Source organism: Brachyhypopomus gauderio, chromosome 8 (assembly GCF_052324685.1).
Source record: "Brachyhypopomus gauderio isolate BG-103 chromosome 8, BGAUD_0.2, whole genome shotgun sequence".
Lineage (NCBI taxonomy): Eukaryota > Metazoa > Chordata > Actinopteri > Gymnotiformes > Hypopomidae > Brachyhypopomus > Brachyhypopomus gauderio.
This window is the reverse complement of record NC_135218.1, coordinates 14,776,194-14,799,088: the sequence shown is the minus strand read 5'-3', so window position 1 is coordinate 14,799,088 and position 22,895 is coordinate 14,776,194. Positions and strand designations below refer to the sequence as shown.

General features: G+C 39.1%; 2 protein-coding genes across 4 annotated transcripts; both read right to left on the bottom strand.

Annotated features, from left to right (window-relative positions):
- Positions 1-1,383: 1,383 nt before the first annotated feature.
- On the bottom strand, positions 1,384-3,261 carry rgs16 (regulator of G protein signaling 16). Its single transcript, XM_077014778.1, has 5 exons — positions 3,153-3,261; positions 2,796-2,891; positions 2,619-2,680; positions 2,176-2,342; positions 1,384-2,062 (listed from the first exon to the last, which is right to left on the bottom strand). The coding sequence occupies exons 1-5, from the start codon at positions 3,194-3,196 to the stop codon at positions 1,868-1,870; spliced, it is 564 nt and encodes a 187-aa protein (XP_076870893.1). The 5' UTR covers positions 3,197-3,261; the 3' UTR covers positions 1,384-1,867.
- Positions 3,262-7,879: 4,618 nt separating this feature from the next.
- rgs8 (regulator of G protein signaling 8) lies at positions 7,880-21,026 on the bottom strand. 3 transcript variants are annotated; one of them, XM_077014777.1, is made up of 5 exons: positions 20,854-21,026; positions 14,476-14,613; positions 13,329-13,390; positions 9,580-9,746; positions 7,880-9,480 (listed from the first exon to the last, which is right to left on the bottom strand). In XM_077014777.1, the coding sequence occupies exons 2-5, from the start codon at positions 14,574-14,576 to the stop codon at positions 9,286-9,288; spliced, it is 525 nt and encodes a 174-aa protein (XP_076870892.1). In that variant the 5' UTR covers positions 14,577-14,613; positions 20,854-21,026; the 3' UTR covers positions 7,880-9,285. The 3 variants fall into 3 exon arrangements, with proteins under 3 accessions (XP_076870892.1, XP_076870891.1, XP_076870890.1); XM_077014776.1 differs by lacking the exon at positions 20,854-21,026 and adding an exon at positions 19,629-19,681 and having other exon boundaries at positions 14,476-14,585; XM_077014775.1 differs by having other exon boundaries at positions 7,883-9,480; positions 14,476-14,585; positions 20,854-20,977.
- Positions 21,027-22,895: the final 1,869 nt, after the last annotated feature.

Genomic DNA, 22,895 nt, shown 5'->3' with positions numbered 1-22,895 from the left:
TACTTTTTTAGCCAGATCATTATTGGTTGCTTACATAGTTTAGGTTAAAACTGACCAAAATACATACATTGTTCAAACTGAAAATTCAAAATTCAGAAGTGAAGTTAGTATATAGCTGAATAGTTTCTGTATGTATACAAAGGTGTAACAAATTCCACCAATAACTGTTTCACAATGTTAACAATTTCTTTGGATAACAGAAATGTAGAAAATGTCTGATGCATTTGGCCTTCTCTTGTACCTAGAAACTGACATTACATAATACGGATAACTGTTAGCTCATAGAATCAGCAGTCTTTTAATATTTACAGCCATTCAATTAGTGATCAAATTCCCACTAATAGAAAACCTGCCTTCCAGAGTAGTTTAACCTATTGGAACATCTGAGCAGTTGGTAGATATATCTAGGGTGAAACCTCACATGTAATGCTTAGGCCATTTAAGCCAGAGTCTTTATGTTTTCATGGTGGTGAATGCTGCATATTACAAGTACTGTGCCATCTGTTGCTGTCCTCTTAGCTGATGAAATTGAATATTCACAAATGCAGATTCAACATGGCTAAGCATGTTATCTTGCTTCCATGTTGGCTGTAGATAGAGTGGTTGGTATTGATAGTAAATGTATTAATTGATCATGGGTTCAGTCAAAACATTGTTGTAATTTGATTATGTTGTGCTTGAAATTTGATTCCATCCTAATTACAGACAGTTCAGAAATACACATTGGAACATGAGAGTTTGTTGAACTTACTCTACGTGACGTTGGCTTTGATTCAAGCCCTGGGAAATGCTTTATTTCTTTTTAGTACATGTGACTTATTGTTGAAACTAAAAAATGACAACCAAGCCTTTGTCATTGGCTTTTCTAAGACGCGAATGCCTTATCAAATGGATTTCCTGTTTCCAGGAATCAATGTTCGATCAGTGCTTATGTAAACCTTGTCGCTTTGATGTCTGCGTGAGAGATAGTAAGGAAAAGAGAACTGAGGAAATCGTGTGTTTTCTGCTTTGTAACCTGGCCCAAGAAGTTGCCTTGGCAACTTTGTAAACCCAGACTGCATGCTGCTGTCTGCTACTGAGCCACAGGATTTAATATGAAACAACTTAGTAGCTCAATCACGTTTGTTTACTGTAGGATGAAAAGTTCGGAATGCTGCACAAATGGTTCACATAGCAGTATAATTATGCATATTCTGTACTGTGGTTTGAAAGAAAATAGAAAGAGCAGAGTGTGATTTAACAATTCATGTGTGCTTGTTCTGGCTTTGCTGAACTTAATCACATGATCATAGGATTCACATTTACTCGTTGATTGTCTTTGGTATATTTTATTAGAGAAATCTGATGTGTGTAATATGATGCAAAAAAAATTGATGCAAAATGTCATTTTCTGGTCCCATTTATTTCTTATAATTTTACATATATTTTTATTTACAGAAATGTACTAGTATATCGCAAATGTAAATAAATAAATAAATAAATACTCATTCTCTATAAAAATGTCAGGCCTTATGTGAAATATTTCAATATCTTTTTTGCATATTCAAATCATCTAACTTTCCCAGTAGCATATCTTTGTTGGTGCCAATGTCACATTGTTGCCATACAGTCCTCTTCTTAATACACTATATTGTATCTATTTGCTTCCATCAAAAGGACACAGTAGTCTTCTCCCACTCCACAACACAGCTACAGTTTGAGACTTTATTTACTGTTATTTGCCTGCCTGTGGATTTGTATGGGTTTCAATGTCCTCCCACTCAACACCTGGGCCTTTTCTCCAACAGAAGAACACCCCATTGGTAACTTCATTTCTTGCCCTTTCAAGGTTCTCTTCCAACACCAGTAGGTGAGCTCCTGAAGCCATTCATCTTCCTGCTTTGCAGCTTTCCTTGGTCAGCTGGCTAAGCAAATCTCGGTATGTGGTGGAGCGGAGGAATCGTGGATAGCAGTCCTTCTCCATAAGGATGTAGATCCGATACTGGGCTAGATCAAAACATTTTGGTGTGGGGCTGTTCACGTTGACCTGGGTAATGTCTCGTGTCTCATGGTCGATGTTAACCTGGAATAGACGATAGGTACAATAAAATCTGGCAATATGTAATATCAAAGCATCAGTGATGAGAAATCCCGCTACAGAGTTGTGTACAATAATGAAATATGAATGCCTTTCACCTCTCTGGGTGCTTCACTTCCAATGAACTCATTGTAAATGCTCTGGGCTTTGGCTGGGAGCTTGGCTATGCACTCTGTGTTTCTGTAGTCCTCGCAGGCCAGGTAGAAGGCTATGTTCTCCTCACTGAATTCAGACACCAGAAAAGCTCTGAAGGTATATAAGCCATCTAGTGGAAGAGAAAGGAAACAGAGATAAGGAACAGTGTTACATCAGTGTTTAGTATTTGACATGGTTCAGACAAAGCAGTACTCCAACATCTATGTAACAACTCCATTTTCATCCAGTGGACAGCCTAACTGTCCCATCTTAGCAACATCTATACAAGAAATGTTAGCACTTTAAGATCCTTTAATAGGCATAGCTTTTTTGTTATAAACTGTGCTATTGCAACTATAGGGTTTGTTGCGTTAGGTAAAGTTTATTTGGTGTTTTCTGTACTTACATTTGCTGGACAGTAGCTTTTCAAAAGATTCTTTCCACCTCAGACATTCCTCCAATGTGAGTCTGCAAATGGATACAAAATCTGATAAGACAACATCCATTACTGAAGAATACAAATATAAAATTTCCAGGTTTATGCAAGATGTATATTGTATTAAATGTCATATTCAGAATGTACCTGTATCTTGGTTTCCTCAGTTTGTTAGTACAGCTGTGCAACCTCCAGTCCTGCTTCTGTAGAAAGCTGCCCACACTTTCTTTTAATCCTTTAGCCCTGTGATTTGCAAATGGAATTGTTTTTCATTGCATTTTCATTGTCATCTAGTAAACAGTACTGAAATACACATATTCCAAACATGATTTTACCAATTTATAGAAACAGCAATAAAAACATTCTTTAAAGTGTACATATGGAATATGATTTAGTATACTGGTAATTCAAAATACTCACAAATTAACCAGATATACTAACCAACTCATTAACCATAAAGTAGCCAGCTCATACAGTAAGACAGTGAGAGGATGAAATCTGTACCTTTCCAGGCAAGCATTAGGCAGTACTGCTAGTCTTCTGCACATTGTGTGCCCAGCACAACAACAATATCCACTCACTGGAGGAGCCTTTTGTGAGAGGAGCAGTCTATCTGGGGACAGGCAGGAGGGAGTTTATGTAGTGCAGGAAGTGGATCGTCATGGTTCCTCTCAGCCAGTCACACTGCAGCTTTCTCCCTGTGCCTCTGTCTGAGGGTGGGCACTGCCTGTGTGTGTGTGTGTGTGTGCATAACATGTTTTTGTGTTTATGGTTTAGTGATTAAGTGAGGAAATGAGGAAATTGGAATTTTCTGAACATTTTCTGAATTTTGGTGCCATTTTAAAACGTGGCTTTTACATGATTTATACTCTTGTGCAAAGGTCCATGAGGGAAAATAAATGACATTTGGAATTTTTGTACCAGTTGACATAAATAAATAAAACTATTAAGAGGACAGTAATTTACATATTTGTGAGGTGATCTTCAATAAGGTATGACTTATTGCTAGTCATACACATATAATATAAACTAGAGTAGAAAACATGCTTTAGAGTGAGGAGGAAATCTCTCACCAAGGTACTTAACTCACTATATCTCAATCTGTTTAGGGTACAGATTACTTCTTTCTTTCCTTTATTTCTTCTGATCACATATATTTACCTAAATAAATTTAGATTTACATTTACATTTTCCTTTTCTTTCTCTTCTTTCTGTCTAAATTGTTGTTGTTGTTGTCATGGTGACCGGTGTCGGCCAGAGGAGGATGGGTTCCCCCCCTGAGTCTTGGTTCCTCTCAAGGTTTCTTCCTCATGCAAAAAACTAGGGAGTTTTTCCTTGCCACTGTCGCCTTTGGCTTGCTCACTGGGGGCTAGGACTCGGCACTTGTAAAGCTGCTTTGTGACAACAACTGTTGTAAAAAGCGCTATATAAATAAAATTTGATTGACTGATTGACATTGTCTAGCTACCAACCACAAACAACAAATACACAATAAATAAATATAATACAAGAAACACTTAAAAATAAATGTAAAAGATGAAATGTAAATCTCCTGTGAGATGTTTAATGTGAAACTGAAGAAGACAACTTTTCTGCTCAGGAAGGAATACCAAGATCAAGCTTTACTAACTAGATAAGGGTGTGATCACCATTAAAAACATTTGATTTACTGTACTTTAATATGGAAAAAAAAAGAGTGCAGGGAAACCCACCTACAACCCTGTGGGTTGTAATTGATGATGTTACTGAGCACAAAGGCTCTATTGCCTGGCATGCTTAGTAGGTCATGATCCAGGGTTATGGAGGAACATATAGTTATATAAGGACATCACATGTCTGCAGATGTCAGCCTTGAGATGCTTGCGTACCTGTGGTGACGTTAGCCTCTTGCTGTTGCTTTTTTTGCTTGGAAACTGTTTATCCTGAATGAAAGACACATGCAGAGGGACAAAATAACCGTGTTGTTTTCCACCTGCAAATACTTTCTTTTCCCTCCAAGAAATCATATGGTGTAGATCATGAGAATCATGCTGGCACATTAAAGTCACAGTGGGGAGAGATTACTGGGGCTTTTTTTCTTATTACCTGCAAAGATATGGTAGAGGATCACCTACTGCTTCTCTGAGCTACAGGAAAGGGTGATGGTATCCTTGAGAAGGGCAGTGAGGAAAAGCATGTTTGGCTTGTGTGTCCCAGTCCTTCATCTATCATCTATCTAGATAACTATATTTTCTGAACAGTTATATGGCCAGGAAACTCACTGATTGCATAGTTCAGTCAGTGTTGTAGCTTTGGTGATTATTGTATTGCTGGCCAATGCCAGTATGGTTTCTAAACACTGGTCCGTTGTGATAAGAATAACCCTTCAAAACAAACGGCTGCCTGTTTGAAGGGTTGCTGTGTTTTCAGGGATCATAATTTTCTGATCTTGTGAGATTTATCCCTACAGCATTTTTAGATTGTAGATAAATCTAATAAAATGGGTAGTACACTAAAATGCCCCACATGTCACTGTACCTTAATGGTTCTAGACTCAACAAGTATGCCTATAGCCTACACAGTTGCTGCAGGGGTTCATCAAGAGCTTGGGGGGGGGGGGGGGTGTCATATACAACCTTACAAAAATATTTTTTGTACTTTTTTGCTTCACTGGAATAAAAGGGTTCATTCATATTTGAATATAATTGATATGCATTTGTATATATCAAGTCTTTGTGTTGTGGAAATTCATTTTTGCATACCATATATCATGGAAGCAGCACCATTTTCAGCTACTCTTCATGTCCTCTGTTTCCTAGCAATGTGGAAAAAACAACTGAGTGCTAAGCCACAGATCAAGGTCACTGTCAGCTCTAATGCTTGTTAAATGGTGTGAATTAGGGGGCAGGGTGAGTGAGTGAGGACCTGTCCGGGAATATGCCTCAATTAGCTGCTAAAGGCCAGACCAGTGATTCCCAGCACTGCTTGTTTTTGAGGCCCTTTGGGTCTCAGTTGCATTTGTGCAAAGCTGCATTTACCTTTGTTTAAGATGTGATGTAATGACTTTTTTGTAGTGTTTGCTGATTGTTTAATGTGTGCCACTTTCGGGGCCATTTTCTCAAAAATCATTAGAATAGCTTATTTATGCTTTTTTCGTACTTTTACTGACATGTGGATGATCTAAAGTTTAATTCAGTTTTCATTCAATGAAGTAGATGGCAGCAACAGATAATTTAGCATCAGTAAAGAAAGCACATGTACCTATCAGTAACGTCATCTTCACCTGCCTCAGTTCAGTGGTTAAGTCATCATTAGAGAGGTACTTGTGTGAAATCCCCCTTCCTTTTCCCAGCATGGCAGTTAACTCATAATTCACTCATAGTTAAAAAGAAGAACATGTAAAGATGAGGTACAAATGCTATTTTTGCAACATCAATAAAATGTTAAATGCACTTGTATAAAACCTTTAAAAAGCTTATTAGCTTTTTGTGAGAACTGGTAGCTTAGCCAATTATTTGGCTAAGCAAGTTGAAAAAAAAAACAAGAAAGGTTTTGAATGACCATGTTTAGTTGAGGTCAGATTCTGAGATGCATATAATTCAGTGAAGGTCTGAGTACCAGTATAGCTGACGATAGGTTTCATCATAATCCAAATATAGTCTTGTCCAGTGTCTACATGAAAATAACAAAAGGGCAAAGTTAAAACAAAAAGACTGAACAAACTATGACCAAACTAGACTGGACATATCCATAAGGTGAGGTTCTGGAAGACACCATGTTAAGACTGGGCACAGCAACAAGACAAAGGTAGTTAGTTATACTGCATCAGTGCCACCAGCTCAAAAGTGGCTGAAATCAGTGGGACCCATATATAGCGGAGATGTTTGGCCAGTAGTGGTCTTCAAGGAAGGAATTCCTTTGACGTGGAAACAAGGCGAAATTACTCAAGTATGCACAAAAACATTGGTTCCCTTGGGTTTAGGAGTCAAAATCTGAAATATTTAGCTGTAACAGAAGGCAGTTTGTTCACTGAAGGGAACAAGGGTGCAGTAATGAGTGTCTTCAGGCACCAGTGAAGCATTGTGGAGATTCCTGGTATGTTTGCAGATGCATTTCTGCAAATGGAGTTGGGGATTTGGTCAGGATTAATGATGACCACAATGCTGAGAAATACTGCCAGATACATCCACAGATGTTCCGTGGTTAGTTCTCCAAGATGTTTGGTACAATCTCCCTGCTGAGTTCCTTCAAAAGCAAAAGCAAGTGTACCTAGAAGAATCTGTTGTTGAAGCATAGCCTTTGAAGGCAAAGGTTGGTCAAATATTGATTTGATTTAGATTTCTCTCTTGTTCGATTTCTTCTGTGACTGCAAGTGTTTTAGTGGCATCAGGAGAGGTTGAAGCATGAATTCAGATATCTAAAGGGTTGGCAGCAGTGCTAATAGACAAGCATGAAGCTTGTTTAGGATCACAAGACCCACCTTCATCAGTCTGTTTCAGTTGCTTTATAACAATAAAATTGACTAAATCAATGCATTTCAATTATGCAATGTTCCAAGGCCTATGTTCTTAGGCTGGTGTAGCTCTGTCACACAAATGAAATGTGCCATATTTTGTCAATTGTGATTTTTACACCCCAATTGAAATTTGTCCTCCGCTTTCAACCCATCTGTGCAGTCAGAACACACACACACACACACACACACACTAGTGATTACTAGGGGGCTGTGGATCACACGTGCCCAGAGCGGTGGGCAGCCCTAGGGGTTAGGTGCCTTGCTCAAGGGCACCTCGGTCATGGCCTGTCTGGGAATCGAACCCACGACCCTCCGGTCACAAGACCAGTTCCCTAACAGCCAGGCCATGACTGCCCCACAAATGAGAAGTTCAACTATTTCCAGAGTGAAAAATATGTTATCAAGATTGCTGAATGCGGATCGGTCTCTGAACGTGTGGACAGTCGCATCGTCTTCAGCTGGGCTTGCCTTGAAGTCTCATTACATACATTTAGGATATCAACAGCATTTGGGTCTGGTGGTAGGGAACTGGTCTTGTGACCGGGGAGGGTCATGGGTTTGATTCCCAGGCCTGAGGCCATGACTGAGGTGCCCTTGAGCAAGGCACCTAACCCCAACTACTCCCCGGACCCTGGGCCTAACCCCAACTACTCCACCGCTCTGGGCACATGTGCACCACAGCCCTCTAGTAATCACTAGTGTGTGTGTGTGTGTGTTCTAACTGCACAGATGGGTAAAAAGCGGAGGACAAATTTCGATTGCGGTGAAAAAAATCACAATTGACAAATATGGCATATTTACATTTTATAAATGTCTCAAACATTGACTCAATAGTCAGTAGTTATTTTTTTGTATTAATTAGTAAGTAAATATGGGACTTTTGCACTGTATTATAGAAATTATGATTCCCAATTAAATACATTATTTTTTCAGTAGTACTAGAATAGTGCCTGTGATTGTCTAGTCACAAGTAATGCATGTCTTTAGGTTTCCTATTACATAACCCTGTTATGTAACTGTGTCCAGACTGGGGCACTGGACTTAATCCTTCGAAAATATTTGTCTGACTCACTCTGGCAGACATGTTCATAAACATAGATTTTAAAATGAGATAGCAATAACAATTCAACTGCATTTACATTTACATTTACCGCATTTAGCAGACGCTCTTATCCAGAGCGACTTACAAAAGTGCTTTGCATCTGATCACAGAATTCATCCTAGGTAATAGTACGGATAGGCCAGAATTCAAGATACCATTGAGTCAACCCTGTAGAACTAAAGAAACATCAGCTCAGATATTGAATTACTAGTTGAATAACATTAAGAGGTAATACCAGCAATTATACTTTCTGCTGTTTGGAATCAGCTGACCTATATATACTTACATGTTGTGTCTGGTGGTAAGGAAGACCGTCCACATTTGGCCAGTGGTTTTCAAGTCCAAAATAACTTACAACAAACGTTAAAATGCTGTAAAATGGTAAATTTGAGAATACTGGGACCCTTGTAGATTTTCTGTGCTAATGGGTTAGGTCAACAGAAAAAAACAGCATGTCTATTAAGAACACACTTTCTTTGATTCTGCAAATTACATGTCAATCAACAATTATGGCAACATTAAAGTGTAAACTGCATATTAATCAGATTGTAAGTGCAGGGGCTAAAGCCTGAGCATACATACAGCAACACACACACAATTGGTTGGTGAACATGAGAAATTTGCATTAGATAAATAGACATGAATTTCAATGTATATGTAAAAAGATATACAATGTACCATTATACACTTGCTCACAGGGAGGTGGTTCTCATTTGCATTTCTTGGGACCATATGCATGACAAATGTTTTGCTGTTTATTCTTCTCTAACATCAAACTCATCAGACAAATTCTAAGCCTTTCATAAACTGTGGCAGGTATGTTAGGGGAAAGGAAAACAGACAAGATTACACATCAAATGTTTAAATATATGGCAACAGAGTAATAGGCTATTCTCGAGTGCAAGCTAGCTTCACAGTTCTACGATCCATATTTAGTTACTTTTACAGTAAACTCAAGGACTGATTTGATATGTATAGAGCAGAAAGTTCTGCTCTAACATCTCCATAGATTTTGACCAAACAAGACAGAAAAATCATTTTTAAACAGACTTCCTCTGACAGTGCATCTGTGTTCTGTTCAGTAGCTCCTGGTAGATCTTTGATCGCAGAAATCGTGGGTAGGAGTCTTTCTCCATGAGGCTGTACACCTTGGCTTGAACCTCATTAAGACTGGAAGAGGTCGGCTCCAGTAGCTTCTGTCTGGTCTCTTGCCTGGTCCTAAAGTCTATGTTAACCTTTGTAAAAGGTAAGGAGAAAAATGTACTTAAATTAATAATCATATAAAGAACCTGTTGTTCTGGTTTGTTAGTTTGGTTCTTGTTGATTTACCGTACCTCTCTGGGAGCTTGGACATCAATGAACTCCATGTAGATCTTGTTGGCTTTGGACACAAGCTTCACAGGAGATTTGATCCTTTTGTAGTCTTCACAAGTTAGCCAGAACTCAATGTTTTCATCACTGTACTCTGTTTTGAGGAATGCTCTGAACATTGCCAAGCCATCTATGAAAAAAATATTTAAAGAAATAGTAAGATCTATAGACATCTGTGGTCTCTTAAAGAACTCCATTAGATTCAACTGTGAAGATATTTGATTCAGTGCATTTATGCTTAGATACATTTAGATTAACTGATGTGACATTGGGCATAAAATATTTTGGGGGTCTTGTAACAGTGGGGGATAAAAGATGAAAAATAAAACGCACATTTTAAAAAGGGCTTCACCCTGTCTCTTGGAGTGGAGCCCCAGAATCCTGTGTTAAGCTACTGTTTAGAGTGCAGTGTTTATAATAAATTCTCACTAGGACACAATGGTCTACAGAAACACTATTTAACTAGCTCTTTCTCAATAGTCTACATAACGTGTGACAAGAGCTCATGTTTTACATCTTGAATTTCTGCAGTTTTGTTATTTGCTCCTCCCCATCCTTTTTGTTGCTTGTATAGTGCCAGCATCCCTGCAGGTGGGTCACTGTCTATTCCCCATTATCTAGGGCACTGCTACAGACACATTCATTACTCTGTACATTACTATGGCTGCATGCAGGGTTTTTCAAATCCTTAGCTTGCTATGTGGCATCAGCGGCATGGCCACCCTGTTTCTGCCTTCAACATTTCATTCTCTTCCCTCATTTCTCTCACTGGTCTTTCTCTCTGTCTATAATATCCCTTTTTATGTGACTAATCACTTGTCTCTCCTGCAAAAGTGTATTAAGCATAATTTATAAAAGTTATCTGGATCTTCTTTACCTCCATGTTTGCATTATTTTGGGTTTGAATTATAGGAATGTGTTTCAAACAGCTTGATTCATAATGCTAATTCTGCCCTTGGCACAGTGGGCATCACATACTCTTCCTCATCTCCCATCATCATCTCTCTTTTCTCTCAGTCTCCTCATGTTGTCCTGTATTTCTTACCTTCAAAATGCTGATCTTTGAGGCATTCTTTTCATTTTTTTTTGCCAGTAATAAAGGTAAACATTGTTTGTTTTTATATACAAAACTTACTGGACTCTGCTAATATAATTTTTAACGGAAAAAGTGATAGATGTCACAATACAGCCCTGGACCTCTTTGGGGGTGTGTATGTGTAATCTGCATCTGTACATGTCCTTATTTGTCTTTCCGTTTTCCTCCGGGTGTGGTTATGTGTGAGTGTGTTCATTTGTCGCACCCGTCTCGTTATCATAATGAATCGCACTTGGGTCTTGTTATGTTTAGCTATTTAATGTGCGTCTATGTTGTAATCCATGCTCGTCTTTGTTGAGTATATTTAAGTGTGCGTATTAATGTATTAATTGTTGTTAGTGCTACTGCGCAATTTAAGTAAACGTCTTTGTTTAACACAACGCCTTTGTTTCGGCATCCCTCCAAGTCCCCTTGTCACAAAAGACCTCTTACTATTTGCTCTTGCAATAGAATTTATGCTAGCTAAATTTAATTCCATCCATTTAATTTTGTTAACTAGTTTATTCACTAAAGTGAAGTGAACAAGCTGGCATTATGATAGCTCACTAGGGATTTAGACATATAGTATATGATGTCTGAGGATGAATGACATTGAACTAAGGCATCTGCTAGTAAAGGTCTAGTTATCTGTCACACTTTAATGCATCCAGCTGCCTGTTTGGTTTGTTGACAATTGAAGAGCCACTGTTTTGACTACAAACTTTGTAGTAACAGCCAGATCATTCACCCCACCCATGGTAAAGCAATAATGCTGGTGATCAGATGAGAAAGTAGGTAAACTTTGCAGCATCAAAGAAGAGTTGTATTTTGGCAATTGTTTCACAACTTTTATTACACACCTCAGAAAAATATAGGTCTGGATATTGATGACCTTGATGGTGGGTTGGTCATAAACTGGCTTCACTTTTTAAACGTTTAGCAGCACTTTTCCTGTGTAGCTGATAAAAAAATTCTCTCTCTCTCTCTATCACTCTCTACCAAAGAAACAAATAGTTCTGATTGGTGTTTCAGTGTCTACATAGGCTTTTATTGTGTGGACAATCTAAGGGGTGTCAAACTCATTTTGTTCTGGGGGCCACATACAACTTAATCGGATCTCAAGGGGGCCAGACCAGTAAACTCATTCAGTAAACTCATTCAAAATTACATGGAACTAACAATAAGTCCAATTCTTTTTCTTTGTATTAGGGCAAAGAAGTAAATTATAAAAATCGTTATATGAAATGAATTGTCCTTTTACTAAATATATTATGAACAACCTTCTACTTTTACTTTTTACTTAGTGTGCAATTTCAACAACACTTACTCAGTTAAATATCTATTTAAGTGCATTATGCATAAACACTGATCACAATGACATTTTACACATCTGGGAAGCAATTCTGTACACATGAACTTTCCATTTTTCTTAAAAAATCCAACACTCTGTGTCCACTTTTCTCTTTTTTGACAAAGACATTTCACTTAAGAGGGTGCCAGGGTCAACAGAAAAAAATGGGTAAAGCAATAGAACTGACTAAAACATGCCCCTGACAGACAATATAGGAACTGCAGATTTTAAATAAAATGGAGTTTATTCTTCTTTAATAATTTAAGTTTATTCCGCGGGCTGGAATCCCTGATCTAGATCATACAAAAAAAAAAATCATACCTATCCTAGAATTACCAACAGTAGTAAAAGCAACTACATGAAGAAAACTCTAGCATGTTCCCTGTTTCCAACATAACAATATACTTTACAGTACAGTCAGTGGCGGAGCCAAAGGGGGGGCCAGGGGGGCACTAGGGCTGCCCCCCCCCCAACAGAGCCTGTGCCACCCCTAGTGCCACCCCACTGTAAATGGTAACTTTAACCACTGGCGACCGGTTGATTGCGACATAATACTTAATTTGTGTCCATTTTACACTCGCCACCCTCCCGGTCGACAACTTACACTACGCCACCCTAATTTGTATATGGACCCCTCGGATAAAGCTTTGGTCACCCCTTGGCCACCCCTTGAAAAAAAGTCTAGCTCCGCCACTGAGTACTGTGAGTTTTAATGCACAGATTGTACACAGATTGTACATTGTACAGATTAAGCTGTTTGAAAAGAATACATACTAGATTTTCCTAGATCACATATATGCATCACTGTTGATTTATGTTGTTTCCTCTACTTTTGTCTTCTAGAAACTGGCAACTATAGATAATATGGTAGGATTTCTCTTATTGGTAACGATAATGTGGTCTGATTTAAATTCATAAGTACTTGTTCTATTTGTGCAGGAAGGCCAAACCAGATAAACCTGTCTGTCATTTTGTCTGTGATCGACAGCAGAGATATTGCCAAATTCATGAGTCAGCGTGAAAAAAAAAAAAATTCTCAACATTATTATAAGGATTGCACTTGTTATATAAGAGTAGTGAGAAGAACTCTGAGAAAATCAAATAAACCAGTTTCTGAACCTTTCCATGTCCATTAAAAGACGTTTTTCTGTGCTAAATGAAAATCATTGAGTGTAAACATGTCCATTCTATTTGGACTATGTAAATATATAGGGAATAAATAAGTGCATTCAAATGCAATGATAAGGCGATGAATGATCTGCTTTGAGTACATGAACATAACTTACACTTGTTTGACAGAAGAACATCAAATGAATCTGCCCATTTAGTTACTTCATCTGTGGATAACCTGAACAGATTAAAACACAGGGTTAGATATAACATCATCTGTGTATAATCTGAACAGATGAAAAACTGAGAGATCTCACATCATATGTGGATAACCTGAAAAAAATTAATCTCAGGGTTACATCAACAGTGGTAGCTCATTGAAAAATATTCCAGAGGGGGCTGTTTGTGACATACTTTCAGCAACCATCCCAAGTGTTCTGTCAAAAACTAATTATTTAATTAGCATAAAAATCAACAGACTAATAAATATATTACAATTATCATTAGTTGCAGCTGTCATGTAATCTAGCTTTAATTAAATTCGGTATCAAAATGGTACTCCATACGCAAACAATCGTTAGTCATAATCTGCTAAATTAGCTAGCTTCACATCCCGTTTGCTAGCTAGCGAACTCAGTTAACGGACATTAGCACAATTATAGGTTTCACAAGCATCGTTAGCTAGTTTATTGGTACAATAAATGGGGAAACTACCACAAAATAATCTCAAATGGATTTTGAAGAAAAGCACAGTGGGTGTCAAAAGGCGGGTTCATGGTTTGCAATTTCCCAACCGATGTCATCTTTAAAGACAGACCATCAAGGACCCAAGCCTTGGGTAAGCAGTATACCCGAAGCAAGCTCTTACAAACACATATTTAATACGACAAATCACTTTTGCTCTTGAGTGTTTTAATTAGCGTGCTACTAGTTATCCAGAGGAGCTGATTCCCCAATGAGCTGTATCTGCTAGCATGGTACTAGTAAGCCAGCCGAGTTGACCTTTTCTCGACTAGATAGCATGTAATTGTTTTCAGGGTCAGATGGTGTATATTTGCATATTTTAATGACCTAGTAAGGTCAGTTTAAGTAGATGTTATTTTAATTCTTTTTACATGAAAACCATGTCCAAAAGCGAGGACGGTGCTCCAACGATTTCTATTGGCCAGCTGTTACTAGACGTCATATTTGAACAAATTAAAACTCTCACTCTCTGTGAATAACCTGAACAGATTAAACATAAGGTTAAATGCAGTTCTGTAAATTGGTTTTGGTTTGATTTCTAAATCTGTATTGTCTGTTTAGTGGAGCATTATAACTTACTTTGGATGTTTTGTGGATCTCTTCAGTCCAGGAGGTGAAATTTCAGAAAAGTCACTGCATGAGTCAGATTTATTGGATAGACATCCAAGTCTGGTTTTCATGGTTCTGATCTGAAATAAAGACTTGTAGTGAACATATCTATTTAAAAAAAGACAAAACAACAACAATCTAATTTAGTGGAAAGATACTGATATTGAAATGTTTTAACAATATACATTAACATAAAGATGTTTCAAGGTGAGAAAAAATCATTTAAAGGCTTAAATGGGGAACAAACCTCTTAAATATAGTCAGTTTTCTGCCTAATAGTTGTGTAGACTTTAAGTTATGGTGTGAGAGGTTTGACCGTCCCAGCAAAATAAATTGATAAACAAACTGTATCGTTGCTCAGGTCAATGTTTTGGTTACGTGCTTTTGGTGATAATGGCTAGCATTGTTCAGAAATAATAATACAGAAACAAACAGATATAATACTACTGACTCCTGGAGCTGTTTGGAATTGAAGTGCCTTTTTCTATGTAGTCTTCTGTTTTTTGATATGAAGGTTTCTTCTGTGAAACAGTGGAGCTAAACACATTTTGCTAATCACTGTTCCCACCATTCCCTCAGGTAAGAGCAGGCTAGATGCCATACTCTCCCTGGGGGTAATTTTGTATAGGCTAACCATATTTTTTGTGCCTGTGTACATCTTCTATCCCCTCTCCACCATTCAAGAACTACTGTATGTCAAAGAACATTGCTCATTATATCTCATCAGTTCTTATCTAGGCTACATCTTCTTCTTCTTTCTGGAATTCCCTTTTAGGGGTCGCCACAGCGGATCAAACTCCTCCATCTGGCCCTGTCCTGAGTGTCCTCCACTGACACACCAGCCGCTCTCACATCCTCTACATCAGGGGTCACCAACCTTTTTGAAACTGGGAGCTACTTCTTGGATACCAATTATTGCGGAGGGCTACCAGATAAATATGCATCAATCGAACGAAAGTTGTTGACTGGGGGGGGGGGGGGGGGTGCGAGTGTAAAAATGTAAACGATGCAGCGCTTTGCTGCATGGCGCTATAGTGAGCTATTTTTACAAGCCCGTGGGCGACTCATGACGTGACCCCTCCTCTACATGAAAACCAGAAATATAACTTATGAGGTAGATATCATCTATGCTATAGTTTATGCTCTTGTTTATACATCTATCTTTAAATTGGGAACTTTGCAAGAAATAAATTGTAGACTTTGCCTAATGGATAATACTGTCCCACACTAACTGATATCTCTGTTTTCTGTTGGATCAACATTTCACCTGCAGATCAATACGATTATTATGCATTGAAGAGAAATATCAGCAAGACCAGTAACATGGTTGCCATGGATACTAGAGGAGGGCGTTTACTGAGTTTTAAATGCTGTATATTTAGGATTAAACAAGTAATAGTGTTTGTGTTGACATAAGCCAGCAATGTTTAACTGATAACAGCTTCTACCTTTGGCCTGGTCTTTTCTAAAGATCAAACAGACAAACAAGGAATCAAACAACAAAACAAAATGATACCTGAAGCGTAATGTTCGTTAACTGGGTAAATTGGTGGAAACCAGCAAAGCATTACTAAAATCATTTAGCACCTATTCTTCATCATATTGTATAACCTGGACATGTAAAACCAATTAAACCTACTACATTGCCTTTGTATAAGGCAGTAAGCAGTTTATGTTCTTTATTAGATATTTAATGATTGAGATTCTCATGGTCACTCTTGAAAGCAACTATTTCATAGATCATAATTCTTTGATAATAGAATGATTTAAAGTTGATTTGTCTGTACAAATATACTAAAAGCAAGATTTAATGTAAAGTCGAAGCTTCTTTTTTCTCATTACCTGAGGCATTATTTCCTCGATCTAAGGATATGTGCCATGCTATTTATAAAATCTACTGTCAAATGTATGTAGTCAGAAGGTGGAGTCAGTGCATTACTATCCAACCATGCAGCAAAAATAAGTCCTGGGGGGGCTCCTGAAAAATATGCTTTCTACTTCATCCTTACGTGATTCTCATGAGATGGTTCATAAAATGTAAATCTAACAAACATTCCCCTTCCATCTTCCTCTCACAGAGATCCCACATGTCAGTAAGTGAATAAGTCCTAAATTCTCATAGATGCATTTACTACACATTGCTCTGCCCCTGGGGGTGGTTAGTCTCTGGCCTTGCAACATGCACATTCCCTGTGGATTGTCTTAGATATACCTTTTACACTGAGGCTTATCTTTACTGAGGCAGCTGCGCGATCTCTAGCCTTGTGCATTTCTTTACATGTCTAGAAGCAGACGGGGGACAAAAAGAAACCAATGCAAACTGAACTAGCTTGCCATTGCTGGTTCAAAACAGATGCTCCCACGCCGACTGAAAAGAATGAAAAGACATGCAATGACTTTGCTGATTTCACATGGATTCTTCAGTTAACTGCATTTGTTTTATGATCAAAAGAAGGCAGCAAGAAAAATGATGCCTGTGGCTTTGCTCATCAGTTTAAGGGATCCCTCACAGCTAACCGGTGACATGTTAAGTACATCACATTCTCACAGTCAGTGTGAAAGCCTGCCATAGTGTGCCCCCTCTGCTGGGTTCCTGTGCAAGATGGCTTCCTGCTGAGCTTCTCCTGCCCACAGTTAATTTGTCTTGCCATCTGAGTTGCTTCTTTCATTCAGGCTGTTTTTAACTCGATGCTGAATGCTCTGAACAGGGAACCCTCTCTGTCCACTTGTCTACTTGACCAACTAAACCTAGACCGGAAATTAATGAAGACCAGAAATTGATGCAGTAATTTAGCAGTTGAAGTAGCTTACACAAAGTGGAATGAATATCTTCACACCATTGTGGTGTCAGCTTGCAGAATAAGTACTCTACTCTAGCATAATAAATAGAGGTAATTATACATTGGCTAAAATGTTAAATAGTCTGTGCCAAACCATCAGAATTTGTTTATTGGCCAAGTATGTTTTGACGTACAAGGAATTTGACTGGGTGAATCTGGTATTTGGCAATCAAAATATAAGCAAAATGGAGAATAAAATATAGTAGATAAACTAAATTCTAAAATATATTTATAAAAATAATAGTGCAGACCTCACAGGTGTGCAAAAAAATGCTATGTAATAGATAACAGCTGTGCAATTAGTTTATATTAGTGGGGGACCCAGGTCTTGCTGATGAGATTGGCTGTATTTGGGGTGGGGGAAACAGCTTATGATGAGAAGTTATCGTCAGAACAGACCTCAGCTTCTTGTCGAAGGGAAGTATGCGTGAAAGCAGAGATGGGGAGGGGGCAGGGGGGTGTATCAAGATTGTTCTTTTGTATTTTAAATCGGCAGTAACACTCATCCAGCTCATTAGCCAGGCGTGAATCATTTGAGTGGGGAACTTTCAGTTTAAAATTAGTGGTCTGCCTGAAACCCTTCCAGACAGAGGCTGTGTCATTATCTGAGAATTGTTCAAGTTTCTCAGGGTACATTAATTCGGTATTTAGGGTTTCACATAGGGTCCAGCCCATTTACTTCATTCAGAATAAATATAACTCCTCTAAGATCGTTAGATAGCCCCCCTGGAAGGTTAACTGTGAGGTCTGGCAACACAGACCCATGCTACTCCAAGTTCATTTTTAAACCACATATATATCACTTAGCAGCCCTCTAATGCCTTGCACAGCCCCTCATGCACTGTTAATGCATACTTAGTAAGACCAATTCCATTTGTATTTTACCAACTACGCCATCAAACACTCCCCAACACTGTAGATCTGTACTGGCTTCCCCAAGGCTGACTAAGGCTGACTCTAGCCCCAATGCATTTTCAGTGCCACCGGTTCAATCTGGATTTAAAATTCTATATCTATCTCAGTCCTCTAGTTATCTAGGACACAGGAAAACCTCAGTCACTCCATCTTTATGCTGCATATCTCAGACCAGTTTTTCTCATCCACATCCACTGACTAGACTGTTCATCTACTTCTAATAACTCCTTCAACAGCTAGCTTTTGTATATGGCCTCTGCTACCTTTGATAAAGTTTAATTGTGAAGGATCTCCTGTACTGTATCCTGCCCAGTATGCTACAGGCCTGCATTTCACTTACTTTCATGGCCAGGTTTCTGACTGGCCATATCACTTACGTGGTAGATGCTGTAAGCTGTAAATCTGCCTCTCTTGTTCCTAGCCTGTTCACGGTGGCATTAATCCGGCTGACAAAGTACAAAGTTCCTGTCTGACTTCATTATGACCTGGCATACTGGAAGTCTGACAGACAGATTGGATGGCAGGAAGGAAGTCATTTTTCTGCTTTTCTTCCTTCCTTTCTTTCTTTCTTTCACACACACACACACACACACACACACACACACACACACACACACACACACACACACACACACACACACACACTTCCAAAGTGTTGAATGTTGTCTTAGCTCTCCCTTTCCATTAGTCAGGTGCTGAAGAGCTAATGCGCATTCATGCATTCATGTTGCTGTGTTTAATATTCGCGCTTTGCTTTCTGTGTGATGTCCACCTATGTATCATGATGGCTCTTGCTGCTCTAAATCTCATATGATGTTAAACGAAATGCTGTGACCATACTTAGTTCTGCTGCATGTAGGCACCATGGTGGAAGTCCTGCATCTCCTTGTTACAGTGACAATTTGCATTTGCTTGCACACCTCAGTGTCAATCACTGAAAGTTCATCTTTTAAAAGTTTGAGACTCTTATATTTAGTAACGACTAGCGGTCACAGTGCATATGATTTGAACAGAGCAGTGTTTGCAAGTAAACCTGAGATTTTTGTTATTTTGACTCCGTACACAGCACATTAGATTTGAGATGAAACATGCTAAGAGGTTAAAGTTCTGAATGTCAGCTTTAAAAGAAGAATAAGTAATTTCACGTGAGGATTCTTCACGTTACAACCCGATCTACGTAACATGAAAAAAGACTGGCAAAGCAACTCGATTCTTTATTTCATGTGAGCTATATTGATTAAAAAATAAAAATAACTTTTGGCAATCCTTATTGGGCAATCCAAATATTCATCACAGCATTTTCTGAACACTGTTTCTCCATTTCAGGAAACCATGAGTATTTGAAGAGTTGGCACTGTTGCATCTTACCCCGCTGTGTCACTGCATCATTAAGTCATGCAGAAGAGATGTATTGTATCGCAGTTTTGTTTGGGAAGAGTCACTAGTGGTGGGTTACTGTAAAACAGGTCAGGCGTAGTCAGCATCACCCCTGCCTAGCCAGAATCACCCCTGCCTAGCCAGAATCACCCCTGCCTAGTCAGAATCACCCCTGCCTAGTCAGAATCACCCCTGCCTAGCCAGAATCACCCCTGCCTAGCCAGAATTACCACTGCCTAGCCAGTTGCCTTGGCACTGTTCAAGCTTGAGCACCGTTATTAACCTGCAACATTTAAATCAGGCTGAATTCCCTTTCCCATAGGGTTTAGAGGAAGGTTATGAATAAGACTGGTCTGTTCCAAAATATATGTTCTAATATTCATAATCCTCAAATGAGTAAACATATGCCATGGAATCTAATGCTAAAAAAGTCAGTAGATTCTAATAATCAATTTATAGTTTTGCAATTTAACATGGATGACTGAGAACATGCATATAAAATAAAATCTCAACTGAGAAAATTTTGCATCACCTTCATTGTGTAACTTGAGTGAATTTACCAAATAACTCTAAATGAAGGGAGTAGCAGCTGTTATTCTTTATGAGGAAATAAAAAGACAAAGGCCAGGCTAAAAACAGCCCTGTGTGGCATGAGCGGGTGCATCAAAGTCTCCCTCCATCCCTGTCACTTCCCCTTTCTGACATTTACTGCCCCACAAAGCCTCAGAGCTATTTATGGTTTGTGGAGATGTGCATTTGATGGTGTATCCCTAGAATATATGCAAGCAAAAACTTTTTTTGGACTGTGCATCTAGACAAATACATTTTATTGCTGAAATCTCCAAGTAGTAGCTTAATTGATTTTATTTCTAACCATCATTACCTCATTTTCTGAAATGTACTGTTAACTGTTTAATAACATAATGCAGTATTTTTCATAATTACAGTTGACTACCATTGCTATTAATTAATTACAGGTGTCATTCATTCATAGGATTCATACAATCACTGGAATAGATAATCTTTCATTCTCTTAAGCTGCCTTTTCTGTCCTAGCAATAGTAGATTAGTGGATATCAATGCAAATGAGAGAAGATCAATTAATGAATTAATTTGCAGATAGTGTTCTTTGATAAACAGCCAATGGAGGCTAAACCAGTGAAGCACAGCTATCCCTGGAGCAGTAGTGACTGGGTAGTGAATATGGAGTCCTTACCTTAGCTGCGCGTCTCTGTGCTTCTCGCTGATTAAGGATGGAGTTGTTCCCTGGGCTGCGCTGACGCCAGCGCACGCAGCACGCCGTGTTCGGCGATGCGGAAGCCGAGGGCGAGAAGGGAGTGGGGAGAGGGGAGGGGAGGGAGAGCGAAGGAGAGCAGGGAGGAGGACGTAGAGGAGGAGGCTCTGTGCAGCGCTCCCCGAGGGTACAACGACCAGGCAGCTATCGGCAGAGATATCAGAGGCTGCTGAGTGGAAACAAATGCAGACTAGGGAAAGCATAAAAGCTTTCTTTTAGTGGAGCTCCCTGTATTCTCCCTCTTTGGGCAACAGCATTACAGACTTTAGAATATGACCTTACATGCTGTAGAATGTGAGACTTGAAGGCTTTTTAGAATGCTGGCTTTCTTTCATGTTATAAGAGAGCTCTTACATTGTCTCCAAGTTGAAAAAGAAAAGAGCTCATCTGAATACTTCTATTTGGACTTCCCCATATGTGCTTATCGTTCAGATGATACATTGTCATTTAACTTTTATATTCTGTATTGCGAGTCAGTGCTGTGTTAGTTGAATGGTTAGAAGGCAAGGAAAGAAGAGTTTACATAGAAGTACAGTAATTCTTGCTCTGCAAACATTTCAGCTTTCAATTCAACATAAGTGTAGTAATATCTCCAGCTGTAACGTATTTGAAGTCTCAACTGCAAACAAGCCAGGCTGACAGCTATCTGACCTGATACAAGCATTTCGTTTGTTTAATCGCCTAGCAACAGAGAGGGCTCCATGGCTTGCATGTAATATGTGCACATACAGTGTGGGAGCAGTAATATTTTAGACATGGATTTTTTTTCCCCTGTATGCTGTAGAGTGAAGGACAGACTGTTAACAGAGCTGTTTCCTGTCTCTATAATACATGCTTCTTATGACAAGCCCTTTCTGAATGGCTGCCTGAGAAGCCGCCCATGTCACCAGTGCTTTGACCACGGGCTGTCATGCTAGCCACATCCCACACCTTCTCCGCGTACGTGAATGACAGAGGGAGGTCATTCTTCACGAGGCGGGTGAGGCGTGATAACTGCTGCCTGGGCCTCCCAGGTACCGCCTGGGCAAGTCACAGCCGCTTCACGCCAGCGCCGCATCTCTCTGGCCTGAAGGATGAATAATGGCCAAGGAAAATATATATATATGTGTCCCCGGCAGCTGAATTACCTGGCGTTCGCTCTGTGTATAAGCATCTGCGACTGAGTGGAAGGTGAAGGCGTAAGAAGGTCTCTGGCGGTCTCTGCATGTCATGTGCTGAGCTGGGGGAGTGCAGTGCTGGCACCAGACTCAGACTCACATGCCAGCAGCACTTTTCATCTGTGTGTGGGAAGTTGCCCGGGCTTTACATACACAGACATTAAATGCAGTTTTGTATGTGATGTGAAATGCCGGAAGTTGACAGAACTAACTCAAAGGAATTTGAAATGGTGTATTATTGGTGTAATGCCTTGTAAGATCTCTAAACCCAACATACAACCGTAGGCTAGAGTGCAATCCACAGTGTTCAGCTGCAGACAGGGGCACAGAGGCACAGAGGGCCGGTGGATGTTTTAATTCAGAGACGGGAAGCAAAGTGACGCTGACTGAGTAAGACCTGCTGGGTTATCAGATCAGACAAGACAGGCTCCCTCTACACTCGGCTTAAAAGGAGAATAACATCTTACAAGACCCTTTTTAACAGTACATGTTTGTAACAGTTATATGTATGAAAGTTTAATGATAGTGCTTTTTAAATGAGGGAATTTAAATGCACATACATAAGCATGGACGTTGTACAATGTAATACATTTTTTTTCTTGACGTATACTAGATGAGCTATTTTTACTTATAGATAATTATAAATGCATATTTAATGTCATACTTAGGTTGTTAAAAGTATGGAACTAAAAGCAAGATAAAATGTTCTTTTAATTTTGGTGATGGGGCAGACAATTCGCTCTATGAGCATGGATTCTCCTAGAACTGTCACCTGATTGGTTAAAACAGCTATAGCATAAATTTTAA

Coding starts and splice junctions, on each gene's coding strand:
- rgs8 (XM_077014777.1), bottom strand. CDS start 14,576: ATGAAAACCAGACTTGGATGTCTATCCAATAAATCTGACTCATGCAGT. Junction 13,391..14,475: donor AGATCCACAAAACATCCAAA/GTAAGTTATAAT, acceptor TAATCTGTTCAG/GTTATCCACAGATGAAGTAA. Junction 9,481..9,579: donor ATGTCCAAGCTCCCAGAGAG/GTACGGTAAATC, acceptor CCTTTTACAAAG/GTTAACATAGACTTTAGGAC.
- rgs16 (XM_077014778.1), bottom strand. CDS start 3,196: ATGTGCAGAAGACTAGCAGTACTGCCTAATGCTTGCCTGGAAAG. Junction 2,681..2,795: donor CTGAGGAAACCAAGATACAG/GTACATTCTGAA, acceptor ATCCATTTGCAG/ACTCACATTGGAGGAATGTC. Junction 2,343..2,618: donor AAAGCTACTGTCCAGCAAAT/GTAAGTACAGAA, acceptor CTCTTCCACTAG/ATGGCTTATATACCTTCAGA.